Source organism: Oncorhynchus tshawytscha, linkage group LG13, assembly GCF_018296145.1.
Source record: "Oncorhynchus tshawytscha isolate Ot180627B linkage group LG13, Otsh_v2.0, whole genome shotgun sequence".
NCBI lineage: Eukaryota > Metazoa > Chordata > Actinopteri > Salmoniformes > Salmonidae > Oncorhynchus > Oncorhynchus tshawytscha.
Window position 1 is genome coordinate 88,131,218 of NC_056441.1, and position 15,508 is coordinate 88,146,725.

The window sequence follows — 15,508 nt, forward strand, 5'->3', positions numbered from 1 at the left end:
GTCCAACTAGTCACTGGGTTGTCCAATAGTCCAACTAGTCACTGGGTTGTCCAATAGTCCAACTAGTCACTGGGTTGTCCAATAGTCCAACTAGTCACTGGGTTGTCCAATAGTCCAACTAGTCACTGGGTTGTCCAATAGTCCAACTAGTCACTGGGTTGTCCAATAGTCCAACTTAGTCACTGGGTTGTCCAATAGTCCAACTAGTCACTGGGTTGTCCAATAGTCCAACTAGTCACTGGGTTGTCCAATAGTCCAACTAGTCACTGGGTAGTCCAATAGTCCAACTAGTCACTGGGTAGTCCAATAGTCCATACAGTCAAAGAAAATATGGCCCGTATTATCGACAAATGGTCCTCAGTTATTTGCTACCTTTACTATTTTGTTTAATTACAAGATATATCCGTATAATTTTGTTCAAAAAAGAGACACCAACCTCATATCCGAAGTGGTTTACTAGATAAGTTAGTTGGCTAGCCTTCCATTAGCTATATTTCCGAGGTAAAAAGTTGGATATTAATTGATCAGTGTCATATTTTACAATATACAGCGTGCCCCACAAAATGTGTATATATATATATGTATATTACTTTTTTAGAAAACTCTCAAAACTTATCTTAACTTAACTTACATAATTTGCAATGAAAATCGGTGGTCAGCTTGCTAGAATCAAATCAAATCAAAGTTTATTTGTCACGTGCGCCGAATACAACAGGCGTTGAACAACTCACAGTGAAACGCTTACTTACAGGCTCTAACCAATAGTGCAAAAAAAGGTATTAGGTGAACAATAGGTAAGTAAAGAAAGGGTGTGTTTAGTCGCAAAAGGTGCCGTTATTTTCTAGTCCATTTAAATGTTTAGCTCGAGGTGATTTAATCCTCTAACGGCTAGAGATTATCCGAAATTAGGGGTGTCCGATGTTGGGGAAAATTAGCTATGAGTCCAGAATTCCAAATATCCATATGAAATAGTTCAATAGTACAAATAGTCACCGGGGATAGTCCAGTAGTCCAATATAGTATAATAGTCCAATAGTCTTAGTAGTTATATACTAGTAGTTTGATAGTCCAGTAGTCCAATATAGTATAATAGTCCAATAGTCTTAGTAGTTATATACTAATAGTTTGATAGTCCAGTAGTCCAATATAGTATAATAGTCCAATAGTCTTAGTAGTTATATACTAATAGTTTGATAGTCCAGTAGTCAATGTAGTATAATAGTCCAATAGTTTGATAGTCCAGTAGTCAAATATAACAGTCCAATAGTCTTAGTAGTTATATACTAATAGTGTGATAGTCCAGTAGTCCAATATAGTATAATAGTCCAATAGTCTTAGTAGTTATATACTAATAGTTTGATAGTCCAGTAGTCCAAATATAACAGTCCAATAGTCTTAGTAGTTATATAGTAATAGTTTGATAGTCCAGTAGTCCAATATAGTATAATAGTCCAATAGTCTTAGTACTTATATACTAATAGTTTGATAGTCCAGTAGTCCAATATAGTATAATAGTCCAATAGTCTTAGTAGTTATATACTAATAGTTTGATAGTCCAGTAGTCCAATATAGTATAATAGTCCAATAGTCTTAGTAGTTATATACTAATAGTTTGATAGTCCAGTAGTCCAAATATAACAGTCCAATAGTCTTAGTAGTTATATAGTAATAGTTTGATAGTCCAGTAGTCCAATATAGTATAATAGTCCAATAGTCTTAGTACTTATATACTAATAGTTTGATAGTCCAGTAGTCCAATATAGTATAATAGTTCAATAGTCTTAGTAGTTATATACTAATAGTTTGATAGTCCAGTAGTCCAATATAGTATAATAGTCCAATAGTCTTAGTAGTTATATACTAATAGTTTGATAGTCCAGTAGTCCAAATATAACAGTCCAATAGTCTTAGTAGTTATATACTAATAGTTTGATAGTCCAGTAGTCCAATATAGTATAATAGTCCAATAGTCTTAGTAGTTATATACTAATAGTTTGATAGTCCAATAGTCTTATTAGTTATATACTAATAGTTTGATAGTCCAGTAGTCCATATATAGTATAATAGTCCAATAGTCTTAGTAGCTATATACTAATAGTTTGATAGTCCAATAGTCTTAGTAGTTATATACTAATAGTTTGATAGTCCAGTAGTCCATATATAGTATAATAGTCCAATAGTCTTAGTAGCTATATACTAATAGTTTGATAGTCCAATAGTCTTAGTAGTTATATACTAATAGTTTGATAGTCCAGTAGTCCATATATAGTATAATAGTCCAATAGTCTTAGTAGCTATATACTAATAGTTTGATCGTCCAGTAGTCCATATATAGTATAATAGTCCAATAGTCTTAGTAGCTATATACTAATAGTTTGATAGTCCAGTAGTCCATATATAATAGTCCAATAGTCTTAGTAGCTATATACTAATAGTTTGATTGTCCAGTAGTCCATATATAATAGTCCAATAGTCTTAGTAGTTATATACTAATACTTTGATAGTCCAGTAGTCCATATATAATAGTCCAATAGTCTTAGTAGTTATAAGGGATATTTCAATAGTCATAAGAAATAATCCAATAGTTAGAGTAACTATTGTAGGAAGATACACAAAGTCAGTTGGAGAGGGTAGTTGGAACTCCTTGTGTACTGTGGTTTCTACTATCTTTTCTCAATCCAAACTAAGAAACCACACAGTCTACTAATGGGGTATGTTCATACAAAGATTTTGACGACTCTATCACCTCATCTCACAGGAAAACCCTTACGTCATGTACAAGAAGTCTGACAAGCCTCTGTACGGTAACGACCGGTTCGAAGGTTACTGCCTGGACCTACTGAAGGAGCTGTCCAACATCCTGGGATTTGCCTACGAGGTTAAACTGGTATCTGACGGGAAGTATGGAGCTCAAAACGATAAGGGAGAATGGAACGGCATGGTGCGGGAACTCATAGACCATGTGAGTCACTTGCCTGTACCAGGAGAGAGGCAGAACGAGAAAGAGAAAATGTTTTACTTTATGGAAAAGAAAGAGAAAAGTGAATGGATATTTACAGTAGATGCTTATCACTTGCTGTCACACTACAGTACAGTGCAGGTACAGTACAGGTGTATGGCTCACATGAGTGGCTGAGTTCCCCCACTGGACTGTACTATGAATATGGTCAATTAACATTTATAGTAATGCTACTAGTGGCAGATACAATAACTAGTCGATGTAGTTCAGAGCTACCCAACCCTGTTCCTGGAGAGATACCCTCCTGAAGGTTTAAACTCCAACCCTGTTCCTGGATGAGATACCCTCCTGTAGGTTTTAACTCCAACCCTGTTCCTGGAGAGATACCCTCCTGAAGGTTTTAACTCCAACCCTGTTGCTGGAGAGATACCCTCCTGAAGGTTTTAACTCCAACCCTGTTCCTGGAGAGATACCCTCCTGAAGGTTTTAACTCCAACCCTGTTCCTGGAGAGATACCCTCCTGAAGGTTTTAACTCCAACCCTGTTCCTGGAGAGATACCCTCCTGAAGGTTTTAACTCCAACCCTGTTCCTGGAGAGATACCCTCCTGAAGGTTTTAACTCCAACCCTGTTCCTGGAGAGATATCCTCCTGAAGGTTTTCGCTCCAACCCCAGTTATGAGTAACCTGACTCAGTTTATTTTAATTTTATTTATTTTTATTTCACCTCTATTTAACCAGGTAGGTCAGTTGAGAACAAGTTCTCATTTACAACTGCCACCTGGTCAAGATAAAGCAAAGCAGTGTGACACAAACAACACAGAGTTACACATAAACAAACATATAGTCAATAACACAATATAAAAACATCTATGTACAGTGTGTGCAAATGTAGAAGAGTAGGGCAATAAATAGGCCAAAGAGGCGAAATAATTACAATTTAGCATTAACACTGGAGTGATAGATGATGATGTGCTAATTATAAGAATCAGGTGCGCTAGATTAGTGTTGGAGTGAAAACCTACAGGAGGGTAGCTCTCCAGGAACAGGGTTGGAGTGAAAACCTTCAGTAGGATATCTCTCCAGGAACAGGGTCGGCCAGGCCTGATGCAATTCCTATAGAACCTGCTCTGTCTGTGACAGGTAGCAGACCTGGCTGTGGTCACTCTGATTAGCCCTGATGTAATTTCTGCATTAACCTGCTCTGTCTATGACAGGTAGCAGACCTGGCTGTGGCTCCTCTGACCATCACCTATGTGAGGGAGAAGGTGATAGACTTCTCTAAACCCTTTATGACCTTGGGAATCAGTATCCTGTACCACAAACCCAACGGCACCAACCCTGGAGTGTTCTCCTTCCTCAACCCCCTGTCTCCTGACATCTGGATGTACGTACTACTGGCCTGCCTCGGAGTCAGCTGTGTCCTGTTTGTCATCGCCAGGTAAGGGGTCAGGTGTCAGGGGGTCAGGGGTTAGGGTGAACACTGTCTCCTGACATCTGGATGTACGTACTACTGGCCTGCCTCGGAGTCAGCTGTGTCCTGTTTGTCATCGCCAGGTAAGGGGTTAGGGGTCAGGTGTCAGGGGTTAGGGTGAACACTGTCTCCTGACATCTGGATGTACATACTACTGGCCAGCCTCGGAGTTAGCTGTGTCCTGTTTGTCATCGCCAGGTAAGGGGTTAGGGGTCAGGGGTTAGGGTGAACACTGTCTCCTGACATCTGGATGTACATACTACTGGCCTGCCTCGGAGTCAGCTGTGTCCTGTTTGTCATCGCCAGGTAAGGGGTTAGGGGTCAGCGGGTCAGGTGTCAGGGGGTCAGGTTTCAGGGGTTAGGGGTCAGGGGGTAAGGGGTCAGGTTTCAGGGGTCAGGGGGTCAGGGGTTAGGGTGAACACTGTCTCCTGACATCTGGATGTACAGGTTTACTGCCAAAATAAAGGCAACACTTGACTAAATGAGGGTTCTGGCGGTTCCGTTCTGGTGTGGGGTTTAGGTCCACTTAGCCTCTTACTGGGCAGAGTAAATGCCAATAAATACCATACTGAGTGATCACCTTCAACCAGGGCTCCCGAGTGGCGCAGCGGTCTAAGGTACTGCGTTTCAGTTCAAGAGGCGTCACTACAATAAATTCAATTGATTGGACATGATTTGGAAAGGCACACACCTTTCTATTTAAGGTCCCACAGTTGACAGTGTACGTCAGAGCAAAAACCAAGCCGTGAGGTCGAAGGAATTGACATTAGAGCTCAGAGACAGGATTGTGTCGAGGCACAGATTTGGGGAAGGGAACCAAAACATTTCTGCAGCATTGAAGTTCACAAAGAACACAGTGTCCTCTATCATTCTTAAATGGAAGAAGTTTGGAACCACCAAGACTCTTCCTAGAGCTGGCCGCCCGGCCAAACTGAGAAATTGGGGGAGCAGGGCCTTGGTCAGGTAGGTGACAAAGAACCCGATGGTCACTCTGACAGAGCTCCAGAGTTCCTCTGTGAAGATGGGAGAACCTTCCAGAAGGACAACCATCTCTGCAACATCCCACCAATCAGACCTTTATAGTAGAGAGACCAGACAGTAGCCACTCCTTAGTAAAAGGCACATGACCGCCCGCTTGGAGAGCTTGAGAGGATCTGCAGAGAAGAATGTGAGAAACTCCCCAAATACAAGTGTGGCAAGCTTGTAGCGTCATACCCATGAAGACTCAAGGCTGTAATCGCTGCCTAAGGTGTCATTATGGGTTATTGTGTGTAGATGGGTGAGAAAATATATATTTTGAATTCAGGCTGTGGAATAAGTCATGGGGTATGAATACTTTCTGAATGTCTTTGTTGTTCTTAGTTGAGGAAAATGTAGCATAGCTAACTGCAGTATTTGTTCTGTCTGAAATCTGGCTACCTTGTCTTACTGCAGTATAGGTCTATGGCGTAGCCTACCTAGCTAGTTTTCCAATACCCATTGCATGCATTGAAAAGTAGCTAGCTAGCAGTGTGACAGTTTCCCAAAGTTTGGCATTGGTTTTGATCCTGCTTTGAACTTATTTCAAATCATCAGGTGTAGAAGCACGGTGGCTAGGAAAAACTCCCTAGAAAGGCCAAAACCTAGGAAGAAACCTAGAGAGGAACCAGGCTATGTGGGGTGGCCAGTCCTTTTCTGGCAGTGCCGGGTGGAGATTACAACAGAACATGGCCAAGATGTTCAAATGTTCATAAATGACCAGCATGGTCAAATAATAATAATCACAGGCAGAACAGTTGAAACTGGAGCAGCAGCATGGCCAGGTGGACAGCAAGGAGTCATCATGTCAGGTAGTCCTGAGGCATGGTCCTAGGGCTCAGGTCCTCCGAGAGAGAGAAAGAAAGAGAGAAAGCGAGAATTAGAGAGAGCATACTTAAATTCACACAGGACACCGGATAGGACAGGAGAAGTACTCCAGATATAACAAACTGACCCTAGCCCCCCGCCACATAAACTACTGCAGCATAAATACTGGAGGCTGAGACAGGAGGGGTCAGGAGACACTGTGGCCCCATCCGATGACACCCCCGGACAAGGCCAAACAGGAAGGATATAACCCCACCCACTTTGCCAAAGCACAGCCCCCACACCACTAGAGGGATATCTTCAACCACCAACTTACCATCCTGAGACAAGGCCGAGTATAGCCCACAAAGATCTCCGCCACGGTACAACCCAAGGGGGGGCGCCAACCCAGACAGGAAGATCACATCAGTGACTCAACCCACTCAAGTGACGCACCCTTCCTAGGGACGGTATGAAAGAGCTCTAGTAAGCCAGTGACTCAGCCCCTGTAATAGGGTTAGAGGCAGAGAATCCCAGTGGAAAGAGGGGAACCGGCCAGGCAGAGAGAGCAAGGGCGGTTCGTTGCTCCAGAGCCTTTCTGTTCACCTTCACACTCCTGGGCCAGACTACACTCAATCATATGACCCACTGAAGAGATGAGTCTTCAGTAAAGACTTAAAGGTTGAGACCGAGTTTGCGTCTCTCACATGGGTATGGCAGACCATTCCATAAAAATGGAGCTCTATAGGAGAAATCCCTGCCTCCAGCTGTTTGCTTAGAAATTCTAGGGACAATTAGGAGGCCTGCGTCTTGTGACCGCAGCGTACATGTAGATATGTACGGCAGGACCAAATCAGAGAGATAGGTAGGAGCAAGCCCATGTAATTCTTTGTAGGTTAGCAGTAAAACCTTGAAATCAGCCCTTGCCTTGACAGGAAGCCAGTGGAGGGAGGCTAGCACTGGAGTAATATGATCAAATTTGTTGGTTCTAGTCAGGATTCTAGCAGCCGTATTTAGCACTAACTGAAGTTTTGCCGAAGAATGTATGATATATTGTGGTATGAACTGGTCTTACATTAGGCTAACGTTACCTAGATAACATTAACTGACTATCATAACAGCCAAGGACTTTTGCTGTCTTATTTGTGCATGTTTGTTCGTGCTTTGATTACACGCAAGGGTCTAGGTCATCACTTCACACATGATGACTTCAGCCTTATATGAAAAACCCTTACTCGGCTAAATATATATATATATATATATATATATATATATATATAGTTTTGTCACATGAACTCAAATTAGTAGAACTATTTTAATTGTTGCAAACCAGGAAATCGCTTTTAAAATGTTGGAGTGTGATTTGTGCCGCTTTTATAGACACTGTGGTGAAAATGTGCTGTGAAGTTCCCTCCTACATTCTGTTGTAAAGTGGTGTTGGATCCCTCCTACATTCTGTTGTAAAGTGGTGTTGGATCCCTCCTACATTCTGTTGTAAAGTGGTGTTGGTTCCCTCTACATTATGTTGTAAAGTGGTGTTGGATCCCTCCTACATTCTGTTGTAAAGTGGTGTTGGTTCCCTCTACATTATGTTGTAAAGTGGTGTTGGATCCCTCCTACATTATGTTGTAAAGTGGTGTTGGTTCCCTCTACATTATGTTGTAAAGTGGTGTTGGATCCCTCCTACATTATGTTGTAAAGTGGTGTTGGTTCCCTCGACATTATGTTGTAAAGTGGTGTTGGATCCCTCCTACATTCTGTTGTAAAGTGGTGTTGGTTCCCTCTACATTATGTTGTAAAGTGGTGTTGGATCCCTCCTACATTATGTTGTAAAGTGGTGTTGGTTCCCTCCTATATTCTGTTGTAAAGTGGTGTTGGTTCCCTCCTACATTCTGTTGTAAAGTGGTGTTGGTTCCCTCTACATTATGTTGTAAAGTGGTGTTGGTTCCCTCTACATTATGTTGTAAAGTGGTGTTGGTTCCCTCTACATTATGTTGTAAAGTGGTGTTGGTTCCCTCTACATTATGTTGTAAAGTGGTGTTGGTTCCCTCCTACATTATGTTGTAAAGTGGTGTTGGTTCCCTCTACATTATGTTGTAAAGTGGTGTTGGATCCCTCCTACATTATGTTGTAAAGTGGTGTTGGTTCCCTCTACATTATGTTGTAAAGTGGTGTTGGATCCCTCCTACATTCTGTTGTAAAGTGGTGTTGGTTCCCTCTACATTCTGTTGTAAAGTGGTGTTGGTTCCCTCTACATTATGTTGTAAAGTGGTGTTGGTTCCCTCTACATTATGTTGTAAAGTGGTGTTGGATCCCTCCTACATTCTGTTGTAAAGTGGTGTTGGTTACCCCTACATTCTAAAGTGGTGTTGGATCCCTCTACATTATGTTGTAAAGTGGTGTTGGTTACCCCTACATTCTAAAGTGGTGTTGGATCCCTCTACATTATGTTGTAAAGTGGTGTTGGTTACCCCTACATTCTAAAGTGGTGTTGGATCCCTCCTACATTCTGTTGTAAAGTGGTGTTGGTTACCCCTACATTCTAAAGTGGTGTTGGTTCCCTCTACATTATGTTGTAAAGTGGTGTTGGATCCCTCCTACATTCTGTTGTAAAGTGGTGTTGGTTACCCCTACATTCTAAAGTGGTGTTGGATCCCTCTACATTATGTTGTAAAGTGGTGTTGGTTCCCTCCTACATTATGTTGTAAAGTGGTGTTGGATCCCTCTACATTATGTTGTAAAGTGGTGTTGGTTACCCCTACATTCTAAAGTGGTGTTGGATCCCTCTACATTATGTTGTAAAGTGGTGTTGGATCCCTCCTACATTCTGTTGTAAAGTGGTGTTGGTTACCCCTACATTCTAAAGTGGTGTTGGATCCCTCTACATTATGTTGTAAAGTGGTGTTGGTTCCCTCCTACATTATGTTGTAAAGTGGTGTTGGTTCCCTCTACATTATGTTGTAAAGTGGTGTTGGATCCCTCCTACATTATGTTGTAAAGTGGTGTTGGATCCCTCCTACATTATGTTGTAAAGTGGTGTTGGTTCCCTCCTACATTATGTTGTAAAGTGGTGTTGGATCCCTCTACATTATGTTGTAAAGTGGTGTTGGTTCCCTCCTACATTATGTTGTAAAGTGGTGTTGGTTCCCTCCTACTTTACAACATAATGTAGGAGGGAAACAACACCACTTTACAACATAATGTAGAGGTAACCAACACCACTTTACAACATAATGTAGGAGGGAACCAACACCACTTTACAACATAATGTAGGAGGGAACCAACACCACTTTACAACATAATGTAGAGGGAACCAACACCACTTTACAACATAATGTAGGAGGGAACCAACACCACTTTACAACATAATGTAGGAGGGATCCAACACCACTTTACAACATAATGTAGAGGGAACCAACACCACTTTACAACAGAATGTAGGAGGGATCCAACACCACTTTACAACATAATGTAGGAGGGATCCAACACCACTTTACAACATAATGTAGAGGGAACCAACACCACTTTACAACAGAATGTAGGAGGGATCCAACACCAGTTTACAACATAATGTAGGAGGGAACTTTAAATAAAATGTTGGAGGTTCAAACAGCAAATGGGAGCCAAAAGTAATATAATGAATTGCCTTTTTATGTTAGTCATTTAGCATACGCTCTTATCCAAAGCGACTCACAATCATTGGGATCTAGATTTTAGGGTGGTGACACAATATAACAAAACCTTGCTGGTAGCGGTGAAGCTGAACTTAAATACAGTATGTTTTCATTGAATGCGTCCCAAATTGCACCCTATTACATATGCAGGGCACTACTTTTTAAATATTTTTTACCTTTGGTCGAAAGTAGTGCACTATGGGAAATAGGGTGCCATTTTGGACATATCCATTGTTACTGTTTAACTGCCCTTTTTTCCCCCTGTGTGCAGGTTTACCCCCTATGAGTGGTACAACCCTCACCCCTGTAACCCTGACTCTGACGTGGTGGAGAACAACTTCACTCTCATCAACTCTGTCTGGTTTGGGGTGGGAGCTCTGATGCAGCAAGGTACAGCCGTCTGTTTCTCTCTCTTAGCCCACTAATGCAGCCAGGTACTGCTGTCAGGAACAAGACTAAGGATTCATGAATGTGCCCTCACACTACCCTCGTACCGCTGTCTCCTTCCTCTGTACTGCAAAGAATGAAAAGCAAAGATTGTTCATATGGGTGGGAAAATTAGCGAGAGCAATTTAAGTCTGTTTATTTTTTTTCAATACAACATTTTCTTAGATAACTGGTATCAGACAAATTGTTAAAGGTGTTTGGTTAATGTTACAAGACCGGCAAACCAAAAAGAACCACGTGAACTCATTATTATCCGAGAGAGCACCGATTTTTCGGCTTTCAGACAAATTCTTGTCGTCTCGTGAGACTCTATAAATAGGAATGGACTCTAACCTCTAACCTGTCTGTGTTATTGGTTTTCATGCAACAGGATCTGAGCTGATGCCTAAAGCCCTGTCTACGAGGATAGTAGGAGGCATTTGGTGGTTCTTCACCCTCATCATCATCTCCTCTTACACGGCCAACCTGGCTGCCTTCCTCACCGTGGAGAGGATGGACTCTCCCATCGACTCGGCTGACGACCTGGCCAAGCAGACTAAGATAGAGTATGGAGCTGTGAGAGACGGATCAACCATGACCTTCTTCAAGGTACACAGGCGGACGCACACACACACACACACACACAGGTGGACACACACAGGTGGACACACACACACACACACACACACACACACACACACGGGTACACACATAGGCACACACACACACGGACACACGGAAACACGGGGACACACACGGACACACACACACACACATACACTCGGACACACACAGGGACACACAGGGACACACATGGACACACACAGGGACACACACGGACACACACAGTGACAGGCATGGAGAGACAGACAGACAGACACACAGAGACAGGCATGGAGAAACAGACAGACGGACACACACAGAGACAGGCATGGAGAGACAGACAGACGGACACACACAGAGACAGGCATGGAGAAACAGACAGACGGACACACACAGAGACAGGCATGGAGAAACAGACAGACGGACACACACAGAGACAGGCATGGAGAGACAGACAGACGGACACACACAGAGACAGGCATGGAGAAACAGACAGACGGACACACACAGAGACAGGCATGGAGAAACAGACAGACGGACGGACCCTCTTCAACAACTTCAATATCTCTCTCTCTCTGAGCTCATCTCCTGGCTATTGGTCTTCTTCAAACAGAACTGAGAAGGATAACGTATGTGATATACTACTACAGTATATTCAGAGATATTATATTGCAAAGAGAGACCACCATCCACCTATCATCTCACAGTTGTTTGACAGGAGATAGTTTTGAGTCTTAACATAAGACGGTAATACTTTACATGCCTGTCAACCATCTGTCTGCAAGGCTGAAACGTGAGAATGAATGTTTTAAAAAATATATATAATTTCATCAGAATATAGGGAGCGGGAGGGAGAGAGAAAGTGAGGTTACTTCCCTAATGGCACCCGATTCCCTATATAGTGCACTACTTTTGACCAGAGCCCTATGAGCCTATAAGTAGTGCACTACATGTTGTGTTGCTACCATGTTGTTGTCATGTTTTGTTGCTACCATGGTATGTTGTTGTCTTAGGTCTCTCTTTATGTAGTGTTGTGTTGTCTCTCTTGTCGTGATGTGTGTTTTGGCCTATATTTTTTATTTAGTTTATTTTTATTTTTAATCCCAGCCCACGTCCCCGCAGGAGGCCTTTTGCCTTTTGGGAGGCCGCCATTGTAAATAAGAATTTGTTCTTAACTGACTTGCCGAGTTAATTAAAGGCTAAATGCATAAAAACATAGGGAATATGGTGTCATTTGGGACAGCCTGAGTCAGGAGGTTAGGAACTTGTTGCCCATCAACTGCTGCAACCTGATGGGGTTTAATCCATTAACACTGTCAGGCTTGATGGCTTCCCCTATATCTCCTAGATAGCTAACTGTCGGACCCTATATCTCCTAGCTAACTGTAGGACCCTATATCTCCTAGCTAGCTAACTGTAGGACCCTATATCTCCTAGCTAACTGTAGGACCCTATATCTCCTAGCTAGCTAACTGTAGGACCCTATATCTCCTAGCTAACTGTAGGACCCTATATCTCTTAGCTAGCGTACTCTAGGACCCTATATCTCCTAGCTAGCTAACTGTAGGACCCTATATCTCCTAGCTAACTGTAGGACCCTATATCTCCTAGCTAACTGTAGGACCCTATATCTCCTAGCTAACTGTAGGACCCTATATCTCCTAGCCAGCTTACTGTAGGACCCTATATCTCCTAGCCAGCTTACTGTAGGACCTATATCTCCTAGCTAGCTTACTGTAGGACCCTATATCTCCTAGCTAGCTTACTGTAGGACCCCATATCTCCTAGCTAGCTTACTGTAGGACCCTATATCTCCTAGCCAGCTTACTGTAGGACCTCTGGGTGATGACTTCCCCTATATCTCCTAGCTAGACCACTGTAGGACCCTATATCTCCTAGCTAGCTTACTGTAGGATCTCTAGATGATGACTTTCCCTATATCTGCTAGCAAGCCTACTCTAGGATCTCTGGATACATAGAGCAGATTAGTCAACAGAGAGAGATTTAAACACAGCTGTCACGCTTACCCAGATGATTGAAGGAAGGGAAACACCAGCAGGGATTTAGACTTCACTATAAGCAACTGGACAGGCATTTCCATAGCAGCGTGAAACAAATTGTCTCTGTCTAATATGTTTTTCCATGTGAACACTTTGTACAATAACAAATCAAGCAATGTGGGGTAATGCACTTTATATAGATACTTTAATATCAGACAAGGGATGTTCTCATAAACAACTGGACAGGCCTGTCCATTGCAGTGTAACCATTCATTCTGTAATCAGATATATTTCATATTCCACCAGTCTAAAACAACACATCTCTGTCCAATATGCCAAATTTGAATACTGACCTGTAATATCATCATTGTGTAGTAATATCAATGAATCGAGTAATGTGGGGTCATGCACTTTATATCAAAACTTTTTGATTTTCTCAACGGGACAGAAGTCTCCATAACTGTGTGAAACAATACATTTCTGTCCAATATGTTAGTTGTTGTCTAACGCTGACCTCTAATATTAACACTGTGTACAATGTCAACAGACCCAGCAATATGAGGTAATGCACTTTATAGCCACACATCTGAAATGGCTGTAAAAGTCTGTTCAGTTTTCCTATGAATCTGCATTGAATTGCCGATTTTGGCATCAAATTCTCCCTTATTTGCTTTTCCTCAGAAATCTAATCTCCACCAATAAAACGTGCTATTATTAATATTATTTGAACCTTTATTTAACTAGGCAAGTTGTGCTATTATTATTGTTGTTTAACAGGAAACAATGTGTTGTTCTTGTCCATTTAGAAATCCAAGATCTCCACCTATGAGAAGATGTGGGCGTTTATGAGCAGCAGGAAGAACACAGCTCTGGTGAAGAACAACAGAGAGGGGATCCAGAGAGTCATGACCACAGACTACGCTCTCCTCATGGAATCCACCAGCATAGAGTACATCAGTCAGAGGAACTGTAACCTCACGCAGATCGGAGGCCTCATAGACTCTAAGGGCTACGGCGTAGGCACTCCCATAGGTAAGAACCACGGACGCAGGAAAAACCCTTTGTGTGAATTACCCTCCCCTATCACTTCTGAATGCTGACATGCTAGAGGAACACGTCAAGGCTGCCCTCTCTCCCCTTTGCTGTTTTTCTACCCAGAACCACTCGCTCATGCTGCCCATCAGTCACCAGACATGCACAAAATTCTTCACTTTATGCTGATGATGTGCTATGTAGCTCATTTGTTGGGCAATGTAGCTCATTTATTTTTGTTTACCTAATGGCCTCATAAGCTGCTCTGATACTCAGATCTCATTCCTCTCTCCCCCAGGCTCCCCCTACAGAGACAAGGTGACCATCGCCATCCTGCAGCTCCAGGAAGAAGGGAAGCTCCACATGATGAAGGAGAAGTGGTGGAGAGGGAACGGTTGTCCTGAGGAGGACAGTAAGGAGGCTAGCGCCTTGGGAGTAGAGAACATTGGTGGCATTTTCATAGTGCTAGCAGCCGGACTGGTTCTCTCTGTGTTTGTAGCTATCGGAGAGTTCATTTACAAATCCAGGAAAAACTTGGACATAGAGGAGGTGAGTGTAGGGCAGTGTGAGTGGCATCATAAGTACTAACAGAAAGAAAGGTGCTCCGAGACTGTTATTATGGACCTTCTACATAGAGTAGGTTGCTGTGGACCTTATACACACAGTCAGTCAGTTGCTATGAACATTATACAATATACACAGTCAGTCAGTTGCTATGGACATTATACAATACACACAGTCAGTCAGTTGCTATGGACATTATACAATACACACAGTCAGTCAGTTGCTATGGACATTATACAATACACACAGTCAGTCAGTTGCTATGGACATTATACAATACACACAGTCAGTCAGTTGCTATGGACATTATACAGCACATAGAGTTATACCGTTGTTACTGACCTTGTATAAACACAGTCAGTCAGTTGCTGTGGACTTTATACATTACAGTACACCCATTCAGACTGTTATGGACTGTACACACAGTCAGTTACTATGGACCGTACACACAGCCGGTTGCTATGGACCGTATACACAGTCGGTTGCTATGCACCGTGCACACAGTCGGTTGCTATGGACCGTACACAGTCTGTTGATATGGACCGTATACACAGTCAGTTCCTATGGACCGTACACACAGTCTGTTGATATGGACCGTACACACAGTCGGTTGCTATGGACCGTGCACACAGTCGGTTGCTATGGACCGTGCACACAGTCGGTTGCTATGGACCTTAAACACACAAAGTTAGTTGCTTTTATGAATGTTGTTTTCTCGTCAAAGGACAGCTTTTTTTTTTTATCAGGACAACTTGTTTCATCAGGCCAACAGTTTGGATTTGGGGAACTGCAGTGCAACAATCACACACAAATGACTTTATTGTAGAGTAGGCCTAGTGTTTGACGTACTTTTGCTTTAGATAACAATGAACATTTTATTCATTTATTGGCACAATATCTTATTTATAACGAGAGTCGGTTGGGTTTAATGGAGGCACACCACTTGACTGTCTT

General features: G+C 42.3%; 1 protein-coding gene across 4 annotated transcripts in view; it reads left to right on the top strand.

Moving 5' to 3' along the window:
* Positions 1 to 14,700, top strand: part of LOC112247935 (glutamate receptor ionotropic, kainate 1) — a 135,737-nt gene extending 121,037 nt beyond the window's left edge. For 2 of the 4 annotated variants that reach the window (XM_042296493.1, XM_042296495.1), the window contains 6 exons: positions 2,759 to 2,962; positions 4,175 to 4,398; positions 10,201 to 10,319; positions 10,747 to 10,964; positions 13,765 to 13,990; positions 14,289 to 14,700. In XM_042296493.1, coding sequence (XP_042152427.1) covers positions 2,759 to 2,962; positions 4,175 to 4,398; positions 10,201 to 10,319; positions 10,747 to 10,964; positions 13,765 to 13,990; positions 14,289 to 14,578 — 1,281 coding nt within the window. In that variant the 3' untranslated portion in view covers positions 14,579 to 14,700. Of the gene's footprint in view, positions 1 to 2,758; positions 2,963 to 4,100; positions 4,399 to 4,452; positions 4,515 to 10,200; positions 10,320 to 10,746; positions 10,965 to 13,764; positions 13,991 to 14,288 lie in introns of those variants that run through there. The other 2 variants (XM_042296494.1, XM_042296496.1) reach the window with 2 other exon arrangements.
* Positions 14,701 to 15,508: the final 808 nt, after the last annotated feature.